Source organism: Patagioenas fasciata, chromosome 2 (genome assembly GCF_037038585.1).
Source record: "Patagioenas fasciata isolate bPatFas1 chromosome 2, bPatFas1.hap1, whole genome shotgun sequence".
NCBI lineage: Eukaryota > Metazoa > Chordata > Aves > Columbiformes > Columbidae > Patagioenas > Patagioenas fasciata.
In genome coordinates this window covers 18,366,538-18,391,379 of record NC_092521.1, presented here as the reverse complement: position 1 = coordinate 18,391,379, position 24,842 = coordinate 18,366,538, and the positions used below count along the sequence as shown (strand labels likewise).

Sequence of the window (24,842 nt, the reverse complement as noted above, 5' to 3'; positions counted from 1 at the left end):
TTTTTTTGTGAAGTTGTATTGGATGGCACAGTTCCCAACACAAATATGTCTGGGATCTTTGTGATAAGCTTCCTTTATTGCATTTTTTTTTAAATTAAATAACATAAAACCTACCATCACATCAACAACTTCCAGTTCTTACCTTGTAATCTAATATTAATCCTAACACATTGTATTACATTTCCCTTAAAATATAACCTTTCATTTTGGAAATATTTCAAAAGTTTTTAAAAATTTAATGATACTGTATCAACTGTTGTTAATTTCATTCATAGGCTTGTTGAGCTCTTAGACTTCCCATTAAGCTCCACATTCCTCTTCAAAATTTATATTGATTTTACTTCAAAATGTTAACCATACATCTCTGTTCTTTTTTCTAAACTCTAACAAATTTCTTATTGTGGAATTTGGCCAATTGTTCATCATGGAAGTTTTTTGACACATTCACTATCTTCCATAACTTAACCTTTAGGTCAACATTTGTACTTCAAACACTTCATATCTAGGCTCTTTCAGAACTACACAGAAAAGACTGTCTCACCCTAGCAACTTGCTATGTTTCTGTTTATTGATTTTCTTTAACATCTATTCTATAACTGCTTCTATTTTTACAAAGTTCCTTAGAGCCAAAGGAATGGTTCTCATGCACGATGTCTCTGGTAACCTCAGTAACATAACAACATATTGTAACACAACGAAAAGTAACATAATGACATAACATAACCTCATAACAAACATAATATAATGATTTAGTTAGCTTGTCTGCAATTACATTTTCTTTGAATATATTTTTGACCTTGAACTTTGCTTGACACTTCAATAGGTTTCCTAATTTTCTGATCTCTGAAAAAGTGTTTTAGAGGTTAGATTAGGTTCACATGTTGTAACGTTGTTTCTCAAAACCTCATTGGCCACATTTTCTGCTAACCTTATTTGAATATTATTTAATTTTCCTGGCATACTTATTTTAATTTATATTAAATTCTTTGAGTGTGTTGTTTCACCACCTTTTTTAGTCATACTTTTAATTTTGCTTCTCATTAGTGAGACTCTGAATCGGTATTTCTACATGACTTCCAGGTTACCAGTAAATAATTTTCACTGTTGTCTTCAAATTCATTTCAACGAGCTTCTTCAGTTCGATACAGTTCCCCATAAAAAAATCAATAATAACTTTTAGGTTTTCTCTCTTCCTTTGCTCCCAGGTTGTCCAATTTGAGTGCATTAAAGGGACTTTGGATACATTCTGAGCACATTATTGTCACATTTAGTCTCATTGAGAAAATCTGCTCTGTTTTAGGCCAGCTATTTCTCTAGTCGCTTGATACTTTTAATGCTGAAATAAAAAAATGTTAACTGAATCACTAGTATTTGAACTGAGGGTAATTAAAATATCACTGTAATGTTCTCTGACCTTCAGTTACTTATATGTGCTCTCAATTGTAACTCTAAATATAGCTTAATATCTGAATATATCTTTTACTAAAAATTAACCCATGAACCAAACAAGTGTATTTCCTGGTGTTCTATGTAAGTAAAGGTTTAAACTATCACCTTAGTAATTGATTATCAAAACAATAGAAAAATACCAAACGAAGTGCAGTACAATAGGGAAGGAAATGTAGCCTAAATTCATAACAATGAAACAACTTCTGCATTAGCTGGAGTACACAAATGTGTGTTAGATAAATTTGTGATGCATTGTATTAACTTCTGTTAGCAGACAGCTACTCTTCAGTATATAAAACCCCATATACAACAAAAAGGTTCCAGTGAATGCCTAAAACCTAGAAGCAAAGCTTTGGTTTGGAAGTTACTGTTCCTTCAAGAGAGTATGACATCAGAAAAAAAAAAAAAAAAAAAAGTTATGCATGCAGCTTCTGACTGAAACATCAAGAATCATGAGACTTTAAAAGAGGCGTCTGTCCTCTAATTTGGCCAATGACATTATCAGGCTAGTCAAAATGGATTCATCAAGGGGAAATCATGTTCGACCAACCTGATAGCCTTCTATGATGGTATGACTGCCTGGGTAAATGAGGGGAGAGCAGTGGATGTTGTCTACCTTGACTTCAGCAAGGCTTTTGACACTGTCTCTCACAACATTTGCATAGGTAAGCTCAGGAAGTGTGAGGTTGCATGAGTGCACTGTGAGATGGCTTGAGTGCTGGCTGGATGGCAGAGCTGGATGGTTGGAGGCCGTAGTTAGTGGGATTCCCCAGTGATCAGTGCTAGATTCAGTCCTGTTCAACCTGTTCATCAATGACCTGGATGAAGAGACTGAGTGCACCCCCAGCAAGGGTGGTACCATACCAAGCTGGGAGGAAGGGCTGATACACCAGAAGGCTGTTCTGCCATCCAGTGAGACCTGGACAGGCTGGACGATTGGAAAGAGAAGACTGATGAAATTCAACAAAGGCAAGCGTAGGGTCCTGTACCTGGGGAGGAATAACCCCAGGAACCAGTACAGGTCAGCAGCTGACCTGCTGGAAAGCAGCACTGTGGAGAAGGACCTGGGAGTTCTGGCTGACAACAGGTTTACCATGAGTCAACAGTGTGTCCTTGTGGCCAAGAAGGCCAGTGGTATCCTGGGATCTATTAGGAAAAGTGTGACCAGCAACCTGAGAAAGGTTATCCTTCCCCTCTACTCTGCCCTGGTAAGGTTGCATCTGGAGAACTGCATTCAGTTCCGGGCTCCTCAGTTTAAAAAGGACAAGAAATTAGTGGAGGGAGTACAGTGGAGGTCTACAAAGATGATTTGGGATCTGAAGAATCTTTCTTATGAGGAGAGACTGAGAGAGCTGAATCTGTTCACAGAATCACAGAATCACAGAATGTTAGGGATTGGAAGTGACCTCAAGAGATCATGTAGTCCAGTCCCCCTGCCAGAGCAGGAACACTTAGATGAGGGTACACAGGAAGGTGTCCAGGCAGGCCTTGGTGTCTCCAGAGCACAACCTCCCTGAGCAGCCTGTTCCAGTGTTCTGTTACCCTCACTGAGAAATTTCTTCTCAAATTGAAGTGGAACTTCTTGTGTTCCAGTTTGAACCCATTACCCCTTGTCCTACCATTGGTTGTCACAGAGAAGAGCCTGGCTCCATCCTCGTGACACTCACCCTTTATATATTTGAAAACATTAATAAGGTCACCCCTCAGCCTCCTCTTCTCCAAGCTAAGGAGACCCAGCTCCCTCAGCCTTTCCTCATAAGGGAGATGCTCCACTCCCTTCATCATCTTTGTTGCCCTGCACTGGTCTATCTCCAGCTGTTCTTTGTCCTTGAACTGAAGGGCCCAGAACTGGACACAATATTCCAGGTGTGGTCTCACCAGGGCAGAGTAGAGGGGAAGGAGAACCACTCTCAACCTACTAACCATCCCTCTTCTAATACACCCGAGGATGCCATTGGCCTTCCTGGCCACAAGGGCACAGTGCTGGTTCATGGTCATGCTATTGTCCACCAGGACCCCCAGGTCCCTTTCTCCTACACTGCTCTCTAATAGGTCATTCCCCAACTTAGAGATGCAATACTCTACACTTTCCCTTGTTATATTTCATTACATTTTCCCCGCCCAAGTCTCCAGCCTGTCCAGGTCTCGCTGGATGGCAGCACAGAATTCTGGCATGTCAGCCACTTCTCCCAGCTTCGTATCATCAGCAAACTTGTTGATAGTACACTCTATTCTCTCATTCAAATGACTGATGAATATATTGAATAATACCAGCCCCAGTACTGACCCTTGAGGCACTCCACTAGATACAGGCCTCCAACTAGACTCTGCCCTATTGACTGTGACTTTCTGGCTTCTTTCCTTCAGCCAGTTCGCAGTCCATAGCCTGGAGAAGAGAAGGCTGAGAGGAGATCTCATCAATGCCTATAAATATCTCAAGAGTGGGTGTCAAGAGGATGGGACCAGACTCTTGTCAGTGGTGCCCAACAACAGGATCAGGGGCAACATGCACAGACTGAAGTGTAGGAGGTTCCATCTCAACATGAGGAGAAGCTTTAATTTGATGGTGACAGAGCACTGGAATAGGCCGCCCAGAGACGCTGTGCAGTCTCTTTCCCTAAAGACATTAAAAACCCTCCTGGACACATTCCTGTGTGATCTGCTCTGGGTGAACCTGCTTCAGCACATGAGCTGGACCAGATGATCTCCAGAGGTCACTTCCAACCCCAACCATTCTATGACTCTGTGATTCTGTGATCTTGTGATCATTCATACACTAGGTCAACTAACTGCTATATGTAGCCCATCCAAGAAGGAAAATAAAACTGAATTCCTTTTTTTAAAACAATGTGGCCTTTTAATTGTAGGTTTTTCTATTCCACAGAACCCTTCCCTAGTCCCCATTGTGACAGTCAATGTGAAGTGGCAAAACTTGCGCAAAGAATGAAATTTGAGTTTTATACATGTAACCACCAACATATCCCACCAAATAAATCTTCTTCCAGTTGAGTGGGTTACTGTAGTCTAATTAGAAAAGAATGAGGATGATCAGACTGCTGCCCAAGGTTAATTTAGAAACATGCATATTTATCAGGTATAGCCAGTGCAGATGACTGGATTAGTTTCTTTAGCTCTAGTTATTAATTAATTGACTTACCTTGATTACTGACTGATACTACATAATCCTGTCCTACTTCAGTGTCTCACAGGCATTGGAAAATAAATATTTGCTTATCTGCATGAATAAATGGTAGTGATGTTTTTTCCCTTTTAAGAGCAGAATATCTTGCAGCCATGTTGTTTATTCTAAAAAAACTTCAAAGAAAAATAGGTACCTAGGATGTCTATATTTAATACAGAAACAAGCATATATTTACTTAAACATTACTTAAAAAGCTGTCTCTCCACCTGAAAACACAGGATAGTGCGCTTTTTTTTATTTTTATTTTTTCTGAGGAATAATGACATTTTTCACTCTTCTGGGAAATTTACATATTCAAATCAAACAAGCATCAGTGTTTAATATTCTAAATGAAAAAAATCACATACTTTATTGTGCATTTTCATCTGAGCTTCCTATATACTTTTATTGACAAATAAATTAGAATCCATTTGTTAGTTAGTTTACATATATTATCATTACACATTATTCTCAATAATACTAAAGCTCCCTGCTTTCCTTGCTTATTCATGATGTTTATTCAAACTAACAGTTGCATGTAAGCGGATAGGTTTAAAATTGTGGCTTAGATATACATGCTTGATTGAAGATACATTTTTTGTAGTAACAAACAAAAAAATTAAACCTAAAAAGAAAATCAACATTTACATAGCTTAAACTGTTTCTCCTTCTTTCTAAAATCTCCTTCATTAAACTAGGCTTCCAAAAATTGGCAGCAAAATTAATTTGACAGAAGATGAATTACCTGGTTTTATGGTCCACTCTATTTAACTAATTCCTTAAATACCTTTGAAACTAGGATTCTCTGGCAGCTGATTTTCATAAGGTTTTTGTAATTAACTACTATTCTTCATTTCTTATGTTTTATTTACCATTACATTAGTACTTCTTAAAGGAAAACTTCGAAAAATTACATCCAGCACTTATTATTCAATGGACACTGTAAAGCTATTTTATGAATTCCAAATGTATGTACAAAAGATCAGACATTCAAAGCAACGCTTGTTGTGGATGTATCTGTCTATTTTTAATTGTTTTCTAAGCTTTCTAGAATTATTAAACTTTGTAGTTCATTCTAGTAACATTTTTAAACTTTCTCCGATATGAATAGAAGAACAGATCCAAGTTGGGATTTTGACTTAATCACATTTTCCAAAAACTGTGGGGTTTCGTGGGAAAAATAAACCCACTATCTCCAAGAAGTATACACTGATAAACAAATCTCTATTCAGCTACTGCCAAATCCACTACGTGCAAGTTAGTTTTTATCTTCTTGGCTTTTTGACTTGATAGTTCTTGGTGTTCAGTGTCTCCTTTCCCTGGAGGAAGATTAATGTTTTCATGCAGAAAAGTATCTGTGGTGTAAGATTTAGAGGTTAAGGTATACTCAGACATAGATGCCTATACTTTTATTTCCTCAGGAATATTCTAGCTACTAGATTTTTACACACACACAAAAGTAACCCTTCAACCCCTCCAAAATAGTTTGTTGTATGCTTCAATCTCAAGTAGTATTTCTTCTACACAGCATATTCAAATATTTCACAGTATCTACTATTCCTGTGTTGCTGCTCTAAGTCATGCCCTGATGAACATGCAAGCACAGTAAATCCTGTTCACATAGTCCAGATGCACACAGAAAAATACATCTTCCTAACAAGTTATTTGGATCTCTTTTGGTGATCTTTTAAGAAATCTCTCTCTCTCCACTGGTTGTATTGGGAGGAAAGCTCAGAATGGTAAAGCATTGGGCATACATTTGAAAAAATTGGCAGTGGAAGCTTGGGAAACAAAAATTTATTATTCAGAAGATATTACTTTTTATTTTCTTCAGAAGTCCCTCGATTGCCTTTTCAAGTCTAGTCTTAAGAACTAACTTTTCAGAGTCTGTAGCATTTGAGTAGCATTTTATATATTCAAAGCAGAATCCTACTTGATTTCATTTCTTCTGCTAATTACTCAGGTTTATGTGATTCTATAAAATACATGTCATATTCTGGGCAGAAAGAAAATGATAAATGCTTTGTAAGAAGCCAACATATGACAATGTTTAATAAATCATGCTGCTTAATGGTTAAACTGAACATTGCTACGGAATTATTAAACACAGATAAACACATTCTCATTTTTAGTAATGTTGAGAGTCATTACCTGCAAGAACACTCTGTGCCTTCTGCAATTGCCTGACTCATTCATTACACCAATTCAAACCTTGAAACAGATTAAATAGTGGCCCTTCAAATGGTTACTTCACACTTAAGTTAATCTTTATCACTTGATCAAAACATAAAAACATGATGCCCTCTCCCAGTCACAGTAGTATGTAAGATCACAGTTGAAGATGTTACAAACACACGATCACCTTAATTCTGGCATTGACTAACTTTTTAGTGTTAGATATTTCAGCCTTTTTTTAAATGTAAATACAACATCAGTTTATTACATATAATACTAATAAATAATATTATCTAATAATAAATATAATTTTTATTATTTTAAAGGAAAAATTTTCCCTCTCTACACACTTGATCTTGCCTCTCATGTCATTTCATTCTTCACAAATTTAAACACAGTTATGCAAACTCAATAGAGTAACTGGTTACATTGCACAGTATCATAAACACAGCCACTCCAGGGGGTTATAGCTTTTTTTTTTTCACTACTGATTTTACAGATTTTATTTATAAATATCTAAGGGAATTACTGAGTAGGTTTAAAGTAAAAGCATCAGTCTTGTCTTGTAATGAAGCTGAATTCTTCACCTACTCAAAGATGTTGTGCAAGCATAACATTGCATTATAAATGTGCACAACATAAGAAAAATAACAGTTATACCTTGTATGAATGCTCATTTAAGAAAGGTTTCTGAAGTAAGTGAAGAAATCTATTCAGAACAACCCCTAGATACTGAAAATCCAAGAGCAGGTGGCACGTCCTGTTCATATGTCCATGACAATGAATGAATCTCATTCTGTAATATCATTTAGCTAGTCATAATTTAAACGTAAAATTAGAAGGGATAAATTTATTTTAAATGAAAGTGTTATGCTTCAAGAATAGATAAATGGATGACTACAAATGCAGCATCACCTATGCCACCTTTTCCGTGTATTTTAATACCTTAAGTACTTTTACTACCTCAGTGGAATACCAACAAAGTTAGGTCTTTGCTTTCTGATACACAGTAACTCTCTCAATGGCTTCATGCCACTCTTTATATCATAAGTACCAAACATTTAAAGTCCTGTCATCCTCAGTTTCTGTTAAAGGCCCTTTCCTAACATCAGAAAGATAGACATTCAACTTCTGAGAATTAATTTCAGATTCTACAAGACTTCTTCTTTAGTGATTATATGCCATCCTGGCTTTGTATCTTCATTGTATCTCTGCTTCTCTTCTGCTATCTCATTCAATTATCTGCCACCTCCAAAATATGAAAACAATGTCTTTACTGCAGACTTAATTCTCTGCCACAGATGCATTATTTTTAAGCAAATTTATCATATTGAAGAACAAGCCTCTTTCCAAGAACAGGCACATAAAACACAAGAAATAATTGAAAGGTACTTATGTATAACAAACAGAAAAAGCAGTAACTGTAGCCAACCCAAAATACAACTACTACTATTCATCTACAGTATTCCTGTAATAATCTCTGACACTGATCTCAGTTAGATGTACATTTGATCTGCTCTATTAGAAACAAGCTTTTTTTGGCTAGAAATATATTTTGTTTGGTTTTTTTTTTAATAAATATGAAAATATTAAATATCACAGATAGAAGTTAATGAATGTTAGGCTTCTATCAACTGGTTTGTGCCTTTTAAAAACATGCTTTTCAATTACTTAAATATGATAGTTGAAGATTTGGGAATATTATCAAGCATTCTACATTTCTACACTGAAAATGCACAATAGGACAAAAAATATTAATGAAAGTTCCAGCTGCTTTGATCAAAATCTTCACATTCAAAATACTATAAACACAAACAGAAGCCTTGATTCTTACATGTATGAAATTGATCTTCATACACCAGTTGTATTTGTTCTTTTAACACACTTGAACATTTTTCAGAAATATAAATTAGATTGCCTAGAAATTAAACCTCATCTTTACCTATCCTAAATGAAAGTAGTCAAGAAAGTATTTTACTCTAATATACCTTAATCTTCTATCCTCTTCTATGACAAGAACATTTTCAATTCTCTATACTATTGTCAACAATGACAAAAATCATACTTTTTTTTTTTTTTTTCTTGCAATTTGCAATAGTACTTAGTCTGACTATGATTTATCATGTAAACAACTGGCTAAGTAAAGTCATGATTTCAAAAGATCACACTGGTGTGCAATAGCCACAGAAGAAGCAAATATTCACTATGTAAAGAGTTCATAAAAATGAGACCTATAAAGCCTCTGACTAAATAATCAATATTGAATGATCAACGAAAAAGCTGTCAATATTTAAGGTATTACAAAATAATACATAGTAAGATTACATGCAGTCATCCACTCTAAAACTTTCCAGATATAAACCTGATCTGAGCTATCTCAAATAGCTGTGACAATGCTAATGCAGATACAAAGAAACAAAACAATTTTTCAGAAAAGTAGGATTTAGCACAAAGAACAGGTACTTCCTCGGACATTTCAGAAGTTCTTAGGGACGTGGTTTAGTGCTAGAGTTAGGTTAGGTTATGGTTGGACTTAATGATCCTGAGTGTCTCTTCTGACCGACATGATTCTATGATTTTAGGATGGGCCTGAAGGAATCCCTTTTCCCAGCTCCTAGTGATGTGAATTGTCCTCCAGGTCATATGACAGAGGAGTGGACATGTAGTTCAAGATCGTCTCTCCTTCCTCATAATTCATATGCATATGGATTTTAGTATGGTCTTTAATCACTAAACCACCATGGCTATAGTATGTAATTGTGTACGTAAGACTAGGAATTAAGATTTCTTCTTGCAATCATAAGTAAGAATGTTTCTGTTTCTCTTAAATATCATGGTATGGAATTGTTCTGTGAGCAATCCCAGGACTTTTTGGTTTTCTTTTAAACAAAAGACAAACAGTACATATGAATATTCTGAATACTGATCTTTTGATACCAAGAGAAATAGAATAAATCATAGGCAGTTCATGACAATATTTGAGATTGTTAGATATGTCTTTCAGATGGAGATGCTTTGAAGCCTGGATTCAAATATTTCCAAGGATTAAACAACATACTATTATGAAACATAGCAAAATTTTTATGTGATCCATAAATTATTTCTTCTAGTGCGAACAAGGTTTCTACATTCAGTCATAAACGTGATTTCACATCACATGGCTTTTTGTTTTTCTGTAAACTATTGTTACTTGTTACCAAAAATTTAAAATTAACTATAGCTGGTGAAGCTAAGAGAAATCTTTATTCATCATCTCTGTCATAGCAATATTGCATCTGCATATGTTAATTACATCCTCTTCTTAACATCCACCATGAAATGCGAAATAGCTTAGCATATTAGCCTGGATAATCTTTGCATGTGTTCATAAAATAATGAAGCCAATGAGTTGGTTCACTTCCCACATCCATTAGACAGGCTCAAGGTCATTTTAAATCATTATTTCAACCAAATGCAAGTCATGCCTAATACACATAGGACTAGGCCATAAAAAATATTTGAGGCATAAAGGTAAAATCACAAAAATATCAGCTTTATTCACTTAACAGATTTTGGAAAACTGATCCTCTATGATACTGAAAGCCTCTGCTCAGCTTTTATCTCACTCCAAAATAATCAGTTATTGACTTTCAGGGTCTATGGACGCTCATATTTCCTAGTTTTGCACATTCCCAGGAAAGCAAGTTCTGACAGTCTGAGCAATTAATCAGCCAGTTCATGCTGAACCCTGACCAGACCCAGAACATCAGTGTTCCTCAACAAAGATTTCCTGTGGGTCTTGATGTGCCAGACATTTTCAAAAAATGCTTAAAGCCATTCCAAATGGTTGCCCTTCCAATGTAATTGGGCCATGGCCTTCATTTTCTCTTGAATTCAGAATGGAGAATTTATTTTTGACCACGTTTTATCTAAAAGGCTACACTTTAGAACAAGACCCATAACTCCTTCCTCTACATGGGCCATCCATGTGCCTTAAGTTATGCCAAGTTATTCAGAATGGGTATAAAAATGGTACTCTATCATCCTCAGTTGAGATTGTACTATTCAGTGAGAATATTCATATTAATTACAACAAGGATTTAAGGGACTTCGGACCCCTGTATCAGTTTCACTCTCATGCTATCCATGTTATTTACCTAATCATTTCTTTGTGGAAGTGATCAAGTATTACTGACACAAATTATCTTGGAAGAAAAAAAGCTTTTCTACGTTCTTTGAATTATATTCTTTACAAGACCAATTCTATACATTGTAAAGAATGTCCCTTGAGTCCAGAGAGCCATCTGGAGTGTTGAAAATTCTCTCTGCCTCTCTCTTCCTCTGACCTACTTAGCTCTAAACATGAGCAAAATGAGAATATTCATTAGTACTATTTCTCTTTTCCATATTGTGAGATGCTTCACTTACCTTATAAAGCTGTATGGCTAAATACGGTTCAAAAGAATTTAACAGAAGAATCTGGATTCTAAATTGATATCAAAAATGTAAAAGTTTAGAGAGGATGATAAATAGCTTATTTTTATTTTTTTTTACTTCATACCTAAAGCATAAAATTATAACAAGTGTAAAGGGGTTTCAGGTTCTCATTTACCTTTTTTCTTAAAAATAAATTTGAAAATGAAAAAAAAAAATACATATACTCAGGTGTACTGTATAATACATTTCACTATAACCCTATCAGTTTCAATGGAGTTTCAAAAAATGAAACTGCCAAAACAGAGGAATCTCATTTCTCTGCTAAGCAAATTTTTTTATGTAGGTAAGACGGGTGGTCAGGAGGCAAAATTAAGCTCTCAAACTGTTTCTGGCAGCTCCATGTAATAGAAAGCTAATAAGTTAATATTGCCTTTCTCACGGCTGTATAAATGTTCTGCTTTTCTTGAGAGAAATCCTGCAGAAGTGGAAAGCATTGATTATGTGGTAAAAATATATCATAGCAACATACCTACAAACCTCCATCAACCCTGAACTGGAGGAAAAGCAATATAAGAAAAACATGTGAAAATTGCAAAGCTAGGGCATTTTTATGGAGCCTGCTTTGTGACATCACATCCTAAAGAAGCATGCGGTTTGCTATTTTTGAAATAAGGTCTTGATCATGCAGGAAAAAAAAATGGTCTGGTTAGAATCAGTGACAGATATGCCCTATCCCTTTCATTATGAGATATTTTTTTCTTTTCCTTTTATAAACATGTCAGTCCTTCTAAGCAAAACACTCTCTCTTTAGTGAATGTTAAAATAGATAACACCGGAAGATTTTTAAGTAGATTATAAGTGTCATGAATAGACACAATAGTTGCACCATTGATAAAGAAATTCTTTATCTTTCATTACCCATGAAAAAGACCTTCCAAAGAAGGAAACTGTTCTCCTTTTATACACAACAACCATCCTCACCAACTCCTTTCTAGAAAACAGGATTCATATCTCATTTTAAGATGAGGAAAATATTTTTGAGTTCAATTACACAAAGTCGACAAGTTTGAATGCATTTCCAAAAGTTTGCCAGAGCCAGATTTCCAGGTTGCTGCCACTAAAGTTTGGTGTTCAGTGCTATCATAGTTTTGGTGGATAATGAAAGTACTGAAGTTCTTCACATTCTTATAGTATTGGTTACTCTTTATAGATGACAAATTACATTATATTATATTATATTATATTATATTATATTACATTACATTACATTACATTACATTACATTACATTACATTACATTACATTACATTGCTGGTAGTCCACCATCCACTTTCCAATAGAAATTTAAGTACACAACAAATCCATATTCTACTGGAATTAAATATATTCAAACTCAACATGGATTTAACAGGTTTTTTGTCTTCAAATTATGAAAACAGCAACTATAATAAATGAAAAACTGCTCTTACCGTGACAACTGGGCAGGGCTCTGTTCCATCCAGGTCTTCCATCATCTCCCATGATGCATGTTAGCGTAGAATATCCTTGAAGAACATAACCTGCATCGCAGTAATATGTGACAGTTGACCCCAGTTTATAATCCATTCCGAGTCTTGTTCCATTCATTATATTTCCAGGATCAAAGCAAGACTCACGAAGCTTTGCTACAGAGGAAACAAATGCACACAGAATTCTGAATATAATTTAAAACATTATATTTTAGGTCTTCTTTGAGCACCCTGTAGACACACAAAGTTTTAAATCAAATGTTCTCTCTCTTTTATTTTAAAGACTGTACAAATTGCTATATAATGACCAAAACCGTGTCTCCTATATTACTCCTAGATAATTCCTATGGAGGTACATTATGAGAACTATTTTTCCAGAGTTCATTGTGACCAATGACATTGTTATGTAGTTAGACGAAGTTAGATCACTGAACACTGCCCCAGTAGATTAGACAGATCCTAGTTTTAAAATCTGTGGTCTGAAAACTGGTAAGTGGAGGAAATCAACATCAGTAGTTTGTTACAAAATAAGCAGTATGCAAAGAGGAATTTCTTCAGAATTAATACCTGTGCATATGACGTACTGTTTTTCTGGTTGTTTTTTTTTTTTTTTCTTTTTGTTTGTTTTTCCCTTACTGGAGGACAAAATGTGAAATTATTCCTTAAATTTTTCTCCTTTTTTTGCTATTTATAGTAAGTTGTTTCAAAATATTGAAATACATTCAAACATATGCATATGCTCTTATCTTTCCTTTCCACATCCTCTATAATGTGAATATCAGTGTATTTAATATCCAAGACATAACACACTGCACAAAAATAACCCCTCGGCACTTCTAATTAACAACATTACTATGAAGAAGGGGAGAAAAGGTAAAGATTTTAGAAAAAAATTTGCGATGTTTTTCAATTAAGGAAAAAAAAAAAACGTAAAATGTATTAGGGAATGGTAGAAACTGGAACGAAACAGATGATTTTGTGATATGCAGGATGGAGTTCAGAGTAATTTATTTTATCAAACAGAACACAGAAATTTCTGATTTTCTTCTTTACCATTTAACGGTATTGTGAAGAAGATCAAGAGAGAATGCTTAAACAATTTCTGCAAGACCAGTGCCAACTTTCTAATATGTCAAAGAGGTGGCTTTTTACCAGGCATATTTGCACTGTGGAACTTCATGCTACAGGTAGGTATGGTTTCCAAAAGACTATATAAGCTTTGAAATTCCTGGCTGGACATTCAAAATCTCTAAATACAAAGACACTTCATCCAATTCTGGCAGTCCCTAAGATGAAGTTTCTGAAAATTTACAGATAGCAGGTAGAAATTATTATATATCTGACTTTTATATAATGTAGTCACATATCAGCTGTTGGTTACCACTACAGACAAGAAACTGAGCGGACAAGCTAATGATTGTTGCTTTGATCCCATAAGGCTGTTTTTATGTTGGAGTATTTCTGAGAGGAGAAAAAGACTTACATTACAAAACCATTCATGTACATTTACATTTGAAGATGGAAACACAAAATAATTTTTTTCAAATTTCAGCTTCACATCTTCCAAAATAATGTGAAGATCTCCTAATGTGATTAACAATGTATAAGGATTTGCATATCTAATCTATAGAGTGTGCTTCCTATATGAAAACCAGTACAGTAACAAGTAATAATTACATCACATAGTTAATTATTAAGAACAGTGATTTGATAATCACATTGATTACTATAGGTAGCTGTAGTGTGATGCTTGTTACAGCTGTCTCCTGTTCTGAGTGGTAAGGCTTCAGATTACAGTGTGACATCACAAAAAGAAAGGTCAAAACTTCCGCAACACTCCTATTCAAAAATTTGGGTGGACAATCAAAAGTTAAAACATACAAGTCTGTGAGATGTCACATAGATATTAATAATTACTGTGTAAGCCACACTGTCACTTGAGAAATCTGGCAGACTTTAGGAAAAACTGAAAATTATTTCAAGTCAGAATTCTCACAGTAAAAAGAAAAAAAAAAGAAAGAAAGAAAACAAGAAAAAAGGGATCATTTAATTTAGGATTATAACTAACATTTTTACAATAAATAAAACATTTTTTCTTCTTACTGAACTGGTATAGATTTGAACTGATAGACAACTGATATTGTGAGATCACTATTCTTATGATAAGAAATCCATGTGTCATAATTCTAGTAGGTTTCAGATTTTTTGATAAAGTAGAGATTAGTATTACATAAGAAATTAAAGAGAGAGAAAGATAAAATAAGCTATTGTGTCTGGTACATAAATAAAAAACCGAGGGAAGACATGATCCGTCACAGCACACATTATGTCTAGGGAAAAATTACAGCCCTGTAATTTTCTTTTCCCCAAAGGTACAGCTATGACAGACTCCTGAAGTTGCTGACTAAACAGCAACAATGTCACTATAGAAATACAGTTTCCTAAAAACTATTCTGAAAAAAAAAAAAAAAGAGCTTGAAATACTTAGCACCTTCAAACTGCTACTGCAAATCTGAAGTAGCTGCTAAGTGAACTTGCAGAGAAAGTCAGTACACTACACTACAATATATGAAGAATGATGTCAAATGTGGCAAAAAGATTCACCAGGTCTAGCTGAGAACCTGTGAAAAAAAAAAGCAAATATGAATACTGTATTAACAAATTTATAAAAATGAAATAGAAGTACTCCTAGGAGCCCGGAATAAAAGTTCTTCACCAGCAATGTCATATTGTTCCATCTGAAGAAGTCAAGACATTGATGGCCCCTATAGGCCTTTCCCTTTCATTCCAAGAATATTAGTGTAATTAAGCTGTAAACACAAAAGGGCAAGTCTAGCAGAACATCACAGAAAATGATGGGGAATGTATGCAATACAATTTTAGCTGTATTATTATGAAGGCTTTTTTCTGTAGTAGTATTTTAAAAATTAGTTTCCATAATAATTAGGTATGGACTAAAAGTAATTGTTTCATTAGACAGCTACAACTTGAGTTACAGTAACATTATATTATTGGTTGTGCATACTAGGTGCATTAGACTTTTTAATAGAAAAGATAAACCATTTTATTTACCTTTGTACTCTAGGTGGAATCCAGTAAAACTAACAGATCCATCACTCCGAAAAGCCAGATGCATGGTATTTGAACTGCTTTCTATCCTCTCTGGCAGCTTGCTATCTTGAAAGCTCCCAATTAGTGGGCTATTACCATCTGGCCCATCATAGATATAAAGAAAATCATAATTTGGTTCTATACTGAAACTGTAGAACAAAAAAGAGAAATATTAGATAGAATATGCTTTGCCTAACATTTGCACTCTTATTAGCTCGAATAAGTTTTATTATCACTGTTTTTGTAAAAGGAGAAAACAAAACAAAACAAAACAAAACCAAACAACCAAACAAACTCCATTGTCAGAGTAGCGGTTCATAGTTTTTATTAGAAAACAATAAAAATATTATATTTATTGGTTCTCTGGTTAGAACTATTCTTTTGTTGCTACCTAGAAAAAAAAAAAAAAGAAAAAAATTGACTACTTTTTTACATATAAAATATTAATAACAATATTGCTAAAGCTTTAGAGAATTAAACAACATGGATCTACTGGAACCCTTCGCAGAAAAGCTTTATGATAAAATACGGTCAGCTGCCGAATAGAGTGTACACAGCTTCCAGTCAGACTGAACACTTTCACACAACCAGCGGATGATCTTTCAGGAAACCTAAGAGCAAAAAACATTTTACCACTAATCAGCTTAAATGAAAAGGTATGGTACTGAAACCTCCTATTTTCTTTTGAATCTAATTTTACATATTTTTTAAAAATTAAATTTGTTTAGTTATATATGTAATTATCTTAGTTAATTAATTACTTAATTTCAAACTCAATTTTATTTAAAGGCAAAGAGTTAACAAAATTTATTTATAAAATCATCTTCGTACCAAAAAAAAAAGGCAGAAGGGTTGGACTAGATGATCTTCTGAGGTCTGCTCCAATCCCTTACATTCTGTGATTCTGTGAATGAAAAATCTAGCCACTTGAATTATTTTTTCTCTGTTTGATAGTAGCTCTTGATTAAAATAAATAAAGGCATTGAAGACCTGATACAGCTCCTTCAGGTAAAATATCTTTTAACTTCTGGATTATTTCCAAAACATTTCCTTGCAAAAGTCAGATGCCAGTTCAACAGCTTTGATTTTTAAAATGCACTAGTTTGTGTCTGAATTTAAAAGCCTATTTAACACTACTCAGAGGAGTATCCAGAGCTTGATCTATTCAGGAAGGGCTTTTCTCACTCTGGAACGGTCTGTGGATTCTAAGTGAGGCAAGTTTCAGTAAGTATGCAATCTGATATGACCAAGACGAAGCTTGTCAACTTCTGCAAAGAATCATAACAATTGTCCAGATTTTAAGAACAACTTCACAATATTTTGGATTTACAAACTGTTAATATACTGTACTGAGTCACACTGTAAAATATTGGGTTTATTATAAGATGATGGATCTCTTCTATCTGCATGCACAATATGTAGAGCAAAATATTCTTAAATTTTGAGATCATATTTCAGGAAACAGAAAAATTATATGTGCTATGGCACAGTAGAAATTTCCTTGGCAACCTAAAGCATTCTGAAATCACCAAGAAAATAGTTAAGTTTTTAATTCTGTATATATAACGGAGTGTTTCAAAGGAATTCTTCAAAACACTATATCACTGAGCACCAAGAATGAACAACTATATAAACTGCATCACTACACAAGTCATCACATTATCACTGATCAGAATAATGAAGTCACTATTGCAGAACATACAGCATAAGAAGGACTTAAACTTCATGGGACATTACTTTTCTGTGACATCATCATATGTTCTGGTTGGAATGCATATTTTTCACAAATAATACATATATTTATTTATTTTATGGGTTACATACAATGCAGACAGCAGAAATTCCTCCGTAGATTCTATTTAGATCAATTTCATTTTGAGTTGTGATAAAGGAAAATACTAAAACTATTCCGTTTAATAACCAGAACAAAAGGAAGTATGTTGTTGAAGCATCCTGAAATGATATGAATTAATAAAACTACACTTAAATAATACTTTTGAAATTCTGGTTAAATTGTGGGTGAGTGCCTCAAACAAAATATGACTAATCAATAGGCTTCATCACTAAAGACCATCCTCCTGGACTGCAGAGAATTCAGAGAGTTACTCCATGCTGCCTTCTCAGGAAAAGAATCTTGGCAAATTGAGCAGCAACTATTTCCACATTAGTAGATGTAAACTGAGAGTGCTCTTAACTGAACCAGAGCAATGAGGTCTCAGGCTCCACCTCTAATGTTTTTGCTGTGACTACTAACAAAGATAAGAATTACTAATCACTTCGACAGTTATGTTAAGTATATATATGCTACCCTACAAAGCTCTGAACAACTGCCAATAATAAAGTTACAAACAGGACTTTAAAAATTATGAGCAAGTAGCAGTTTACCTGATAAATGCTAGTGATATAACATAATCATTATTAACAGTGATAGTCCAGTCACAATCTCTGCTGTGGGGATAAGGATGAGGGAAGTTTGGTGAAAGTATAAAACCTGATGAGCCAGTCAAGTTTCCTCCACAGGGAGCTGTGAATAAAAAGAAATTGGAATTGAGGAGAGAAGGTAAGAGAAAAAGAAGCAAGTACCAGCAATCTGTTCACTGACATTTTATGTCCTCTAAAGGTTAAACAAGAAAAAAGTGAAGTATTTACAAAGCTTTAACAGAAATACAAAATGTATTCACATTTCTCCTTAGACAAATGCTAATACTATTAAGTGAAGCACTTGTTTTTGATCTGTGTGTCTTTTTATTTGCCTGCATTATGTTATGTCAAGGTTTTTCTGAAAATACTATGAACTTGAGAAATGCTCTGGCTGCAGACACAAAAACACCCCATGACTGGATAGGCTCTTCATTTTCTACTGCTTACTAAAGGCATTCCAAAAGAAGCTTCTTAGGTTATGCATTTTCAGTAGACAGCACTGATGGGTAATTCAGATCAAGACTGCTATAACATAAATTGAATTCAACAAAAAACATAATAGTAATTGCAGCTTTCAAACTCAGAGATAAATAAAGTATCTTTCAAGTACACGCAGAATAAAACAAACACAGTTCTCTGTGTGATTTTGAGGTTCTTAGATGTTGTGTGTTTGTGCTCCAGAAATCTAAATACTCAATAAAAAGAACAAAAGAATAACTACCCTCATAAAATTCTGTACTTCAGAATTCTTTAACTGAGATATCAAATAAGAACAAGAGAATAAGTATGTTTTCTAAAGATCTGTTTTGAAAGAACTTAAATTTTATGCAAAAGTTTCTATCAAGATTTATAAAGACTTATTTTGACACATTGAATTCTACAAAGTGGTCATCTGCAGTACCAGGCAAACAAAGAGATCACTCATGTCTTCTGTAACAGAGATCCTTTGAGCTCAAAGGTTACCTAAATCACTTATAGAATCATAGAATTATTTAGGTTGGAAAAGATCCTTAAAATAATAAAGTCTAACTGTTAACCTGACACTACCAAGTCCACCGTTAAACCATGCCCCTAAGCACCACGTTTATACATCTTTCAAACACCTCCAGGGATGGTGACTCAACAGACAGCCTGTTCCAGTGCTCAACAACCTTTTCTGTGAAGAAATTTTTCCTAATATCCAATTCAAACCTCCCTTGGTGCAACCAGGCCATTTCCTCTTGTCCTGTGACTTGCAACTTGCAAGAAGATAACAACACCCTCCATGATACAACCTCCTCTCAAGTAGTTGAAGACAGCTACAAGGTCTCACCTCAGCCTCCTTTTCTCCAGGCTAAACAGCCCCAGGTCCCTCAACCACTCCTCATAAGACTTGTGCTCCAGGCCCCTCACCAGCTTTGTCCCCCTCCTCTGCACTCTCTCTAGTACTTCAGTGTCTTATGATGACAGGCCCAAAACTGAACAGAGGATTAAAGGTGTGGCATCACTAGTCCCAAGTACAGGGGGACAAACACTTCTCTAGTCCTGCTGGACACACTATTCCCAATACAAGCCAGGATGCTGTTGGCTTTCTTAGCTACCTGAGCATACTGCTGGCCCGTATTCAGCTGGGTGTTGACCAATGCTCCACGTTCTTTTCCACCAGGCAACTTTCCAGTCACTCTTCCCCAAGACTATAGCATTGCATGGGGTTGTTGTGACTCAAGTGCAGGACCCAGCCCCTGGTCTTGGTAAACCTTGTAGAATTTCCTTCACCCATAGATCCAGCCTGTTCAGATACCTCTGTAGAGCCTTCCTACTCTTGAGAAGATCAACATTCCCATCCAACTTGGTGTTGTCTGCGAACTTACTGAGGGTCCATTTGATCCCCGGATCCAGATTTTTGATAAAGGTATTAAAAAGAACTGGCCCAAATACTAGGCAGTGAGGAACACCATTTTTGACAAGCTGCCAACTGGTTTTAACTCCATTCACCAAAACTCTTTGGGCCCAGCCATCCAGCCAGTTTTTACACAGTGAAGAATACACCTCTCCAAGCTATAAGTAGCCAGTTTCTCCAGGAGAATGCTGTGGGCAATGGTGTCAAAGGCTTTACTGAAGTCTAGGTAGACAACATCCACAGCCTTCCCCTCATCCACCAAGAGGTTTACCTTTTCATAGAAGGAGAACAGGTTAGTCATGCCAGACCTGCCTTTGAAAAACCTATGCCGACTGGGCCTGATTACCTGGTTGTCCTGTGTGTGTCACATGATGGCACTCCAGATGCTCTGTACAGATCAATATGATATGTACAATGTATTGGATCTGGCTGAGATGGAACTAATTTTCTCCATAGCAGCTGTGCTCATAGTGCTTGTGCTTTGTATTGGTATCTAGAAAGGTGTTGATAACACACCAGTGTTTCGGCTACTGCTGAGCAATACTTGCATAACATCAAAACTCTCTCTGCAACATTCCCTCCTCACCAGTAGACTGGGGGTGGGCAAGATCTTGGGAGGGCACATAGTCAGGACAACTGATCCAAACTGACTGAAGTGCTATTCCATGCCATATAAAAGCTAACAGAAAGGAGAAGAGGGGTGGCATGCATAATTATGAAGCTGGCCTTCTGGAGCAATTGCTATGCATAATGAAGCCCTACTTCCTAGGAAGTGGCTGGACATGGTCTGTTGATGAGAAGTAGAGAATAAATCTTTAATTTTCCTTTTTTTCCTTGTGTGGCCTTTGTTTTTGCTTTACCAAACTACCTTTATGTTGACCCATGAGTTTTTCTCTATCTTATTTTCTACCTCCCATCCTGCTGAGGAGGGGAATGATAGAGCTACTTGATGGGCACGTCAGCCCACCACATACAGATGTAAATTAACTGGGTGGGAGATCAATGCAGTATTTTCTAATGTCATGAGAAATAAATCACAAGTCCATTTAGAATTCAAGCATGCTACTAGAAAACTCATGTAGATTAATGTATCCACAGTTACAATACACATGAATATAGTCTTTCTACATCTTAGATATTTTTCTTCTGTTAAAAGGGAGCAATAAATAGCTAAATTACATTAAAACAAACAAACAAACAAACAAAATACCCCAAAAAACAACCAAACAAAAAAAACCCAAAAAACCACAAACACCCCCCCCAAAAAAAAAAAAGTTAGAATCTTCCATTATATTTTGTTTCTTTAAGTTGCAATGAATTCCAAAACCATAATTTGTGTAAAAGCACTTAGAGACTTAAATAGCAACATGTAAATAGCAACACATAAATATTATAAATCAATAGTACTAGTAAATGCATATAATATTTTTTCCAGATCTAGGACAATTTTTTTTGTTTCTCTTAACAATCACCAAATGCAAATTTTATCATTACAGCATTTTCTCAGAGGTTTTCAGTTGCTACAAAATGTTCCATTAGCTACACGGGAAGAGGCTGGAGAAGTTTGGAGAAGTTTTTTTTAATACGTAACATTTATTTATTTTTAAAATATGCATAATAATGCAATTTCTCTGTCTTCACAAGATTAAAATGGGTACTGTTTCTAATCAGAAGCATCTTTTTATTTAATATGTTTTGTTACAATTCCGAAACAAAATAAGATTAAATTGTTGAAAACCAGTATACTTCTGTTAACTATAAAAGAAGTCACTGTAAACTTCTCTCTTACTGAACTAATTGTTTGTGCTAAAGAGTCTTGAACTGTGGTGTTCTATGGAATGAAAAGCCTGCTCATCACTTGGAAATAGTGTTCTTCATTATAACCTGGAACATTCAAGCTCTTGAAGTATTTTAATGGTTCAGGCTGCACGATGTGTATCTCAAGAATGAAAATGTAGAGTACCAAGGAGGACATTAAAGTTATTCACTGTAACCAGACTTCACTGCCATGACCTCTAAACTGCATTAGTCTGATGATATCTTCTGAGACACCCTGAACTTCCATATGATGATACAAAGATGTTAACTCTGGCTGTTATGTCCTTGTTCCAGGCTATTTCCTGCCAGTGTCTGCATTCATTATACTTTCTTGATGTGGTCTTGATTTAGTTCACTTATCTGTTAAGTTCATTGACATAATATTTGCGGATTAGTAGCTTCTTTCTAATCCACTCTTTAGTTTGCACAAAACATCAGTTACTTTTTCTGTTACAGGGAGACTGGTTCTTTCATTTAATCCTTGCCAAGGTCTAGTTGATAATCAGAAAGACTCTCCAGACAATAAATGAAAAGTACATGAAGTTAGACAGTCAAACTGTATTTTATTTCAAGCTATATTATCAAAAGCAGTAAAAAACTCCATTAATCTTCAACTGTGTAAAATATCTCCCAGTTAGAATTTTCTTTAGATACAGCAGTTTCAGATTAAATTTCAATTAACGAGATAGTAAGTTAAGAAAATCAACATGACCTAATGAAAAAAGTAATTAGGCAGTGTCGCTTTTTCCAGATCCCTATCTTCTCTGAAGTTGTTTAAATACTTTCTTTCCCTGTGTGCTTGAAATAAATTCTTGTGTGCTTCAAAATACATGATTTTCTGAATTTAATGTGTACATTATAATTGTCATAACTTTGTTTTTAACTGAGAGCAGACCAGCTCTGAAAATGAAGTTTAAAGGATACCCATCTTTTATACTATTAGATACAAGACCTAGGACTGAACAAAAGTAATAGCTAATCTAGAAAGAAAAATAAATGTCAATACACTATGAAAAATATATTTTTAATGTATTACACAGTGAAAACTAGATGCAGGTTATGTCAATTTGTCTTTATAAAGCTCTGCGCAAACGCAAAGCTAAGCAAGCATGGTGCCAGACAGTTTGTCTGTGTGATGATATTAGCATTCATTGTTTTTATGGGAGGAAGTACACATGGATTTTTGCTGTTGTTTTGGCATTTACAGGTTTTGGGGTCTTTTTGGTTGTTTGTTTTGTTGATTTTTATCTAAAACCCCGTTAATCTTTCTCGAAGGCAACAAAGTACTATTCCAGAACTTTAGGTCTTTTATTTATTTAGTTATTCACTTAATTGCATCTTAATGAAAGAAGGAAAATGTCTGATCTATTTTTTTTTCCTTTTTTTTTTTTTTTTAATAAGAGATATTAAATATAGAGCCATATAATCGTAGAATGGTTTGGGTTGGAAGGGACCTTTAAAGGTCATCATAAAAAATTCCTTCTTTATATCTAGTCTGAAGGTATATTTAAATAATTATAATCAATTATAAAATAAATGCTGAGTTTTTTCTTTGCACTAGTGTCATAAAGATCACATTTTGAAGAAAGTATGGTTCAAATTCACTGGTTGCAAAAAATTTTTCCATAGTTATGAAAATGGAAAACAAGACCTTGGTTAAAAAAAACCAAAACAAAACAACAAAAAAAAAACCCAAAAACCAACAGAAACAAATAAAATCAAGCCACAATTAAAAAAAAAAAAAATTGACCCACAAATTTCTGATGAAATTCTGAAACTTCTGGGACTCAGTCTTTACTTCACCTAAATGTATAATAAATCTGAATCCTAAAGTAACACGTTATATTCCAGTATTTTTAATATTATGCCTGACCAAACTAAGCAAATAAAATGATCTAAGATTTTGGTATTTAAACAAGACTGAGTCTGGGAAGACTTTGGAATGCAAAAGGTGTGAATATTCTGGGCACCATAGGCATAAGCCAAAGGACTGTGTTGTGGCAGAGACATATTCTCAAATTTATAGTTTATCATAGTATCTTCAGTATAGAAGAATCTCTGATTTTCGTAATTCAAATAGTTGAATCAATATTTAGCTCTTCGTAATTTTCCTATTTCAATTACCTATGAAATGAAGATGTCTTTAGAATTGTGTTAAAGGCGAGATTGAAGTAAGGCAGTCCCCCAGGTCAGAAAAAATAACAGGCACATTTACCTAGTTTTGATAATTGGTAATTAGGAGGTTCAGGAAGACACTTTGGAGTGTAAAGGACTAAAAAAATAAATCTAGAACCAGCTACAAAAACACACCTCAGGAATTATCGCTGTCCCTTATTCTTCCATCAAAATTATATTTATTTTTAATAAGACTTAGATAAACCATGATGATGTTGAAGTTATAAATGGAGTAAGCCTTGTACAGTTTTGATTCACAGGCATGGAAGTTAATATATTTCAAGTTTGGAAAAAAAAATGTACTTCAGAATGTACTGAACTGCAACAGACAATTTTGCAATTTTGAGGCTTCAAGCCAACGTTTGCACAACATACTTTAGTCTATCAGCACCTCATATTATCTAAAAAAAATCATTATACAAAATAAATATAAAATAACATCATGCCTGATATTTGGCCAATAAATCACTGTAATAAGCATTCTTGCTACTCTATGTACAGTAGGTGTTTGTGCATAAAATATGGAAATTACAAGTATTAGGTAAATGGATGTATGAAGTTAAGAAAACAAGTGCATGCATATATATATATGTACTAAGGACAGAATGACAGGTGAGTACATACATTTAATTTATTTAATAATATCATCAACTCAGTATTGATAATAATTAAAAGCACTAGCTCTGCTTTGTAATAATTTTTCAGTTAA

General features: G+C 34.7%; 1 protein-coding gene across 5 annotated transcripts in view; it reads right to left on the bottom strand.

The window, feature by feature from the left end:
* The window catches only part of CSMD3 (CUB and Sushi multiple domains 3), a 637,009-nt gene that overhangs the window by 153,620 nt on the left and 458,547 nt on the right, over positions 1 to 24,842 (bottom strand). For all 5 annotated transcript variants that reach the window (XM_065830155.2, XM_071803847.1, XM_071803848.1 and 2 more), the window contains 3 exons: positions 18,226 to 18,364; positions 15,802 to 15,989; positions 12,691 to 12,885 (listed from right to left, as the gene is read on the bottom strand). In XM_065830155.2, the coding sequence (XP_065686227.1) occupies positions 12,691 to 12,885; positions 15,802 to 15,989; positions 18,226 to 18,364 (522 nt within the window). The remainder of the gene's footprint in view (positions 1 to 12,690; positions 12,886 to 15,801; positions 15,990 to 18,225; positions 18,365 to 24,842) is intronic.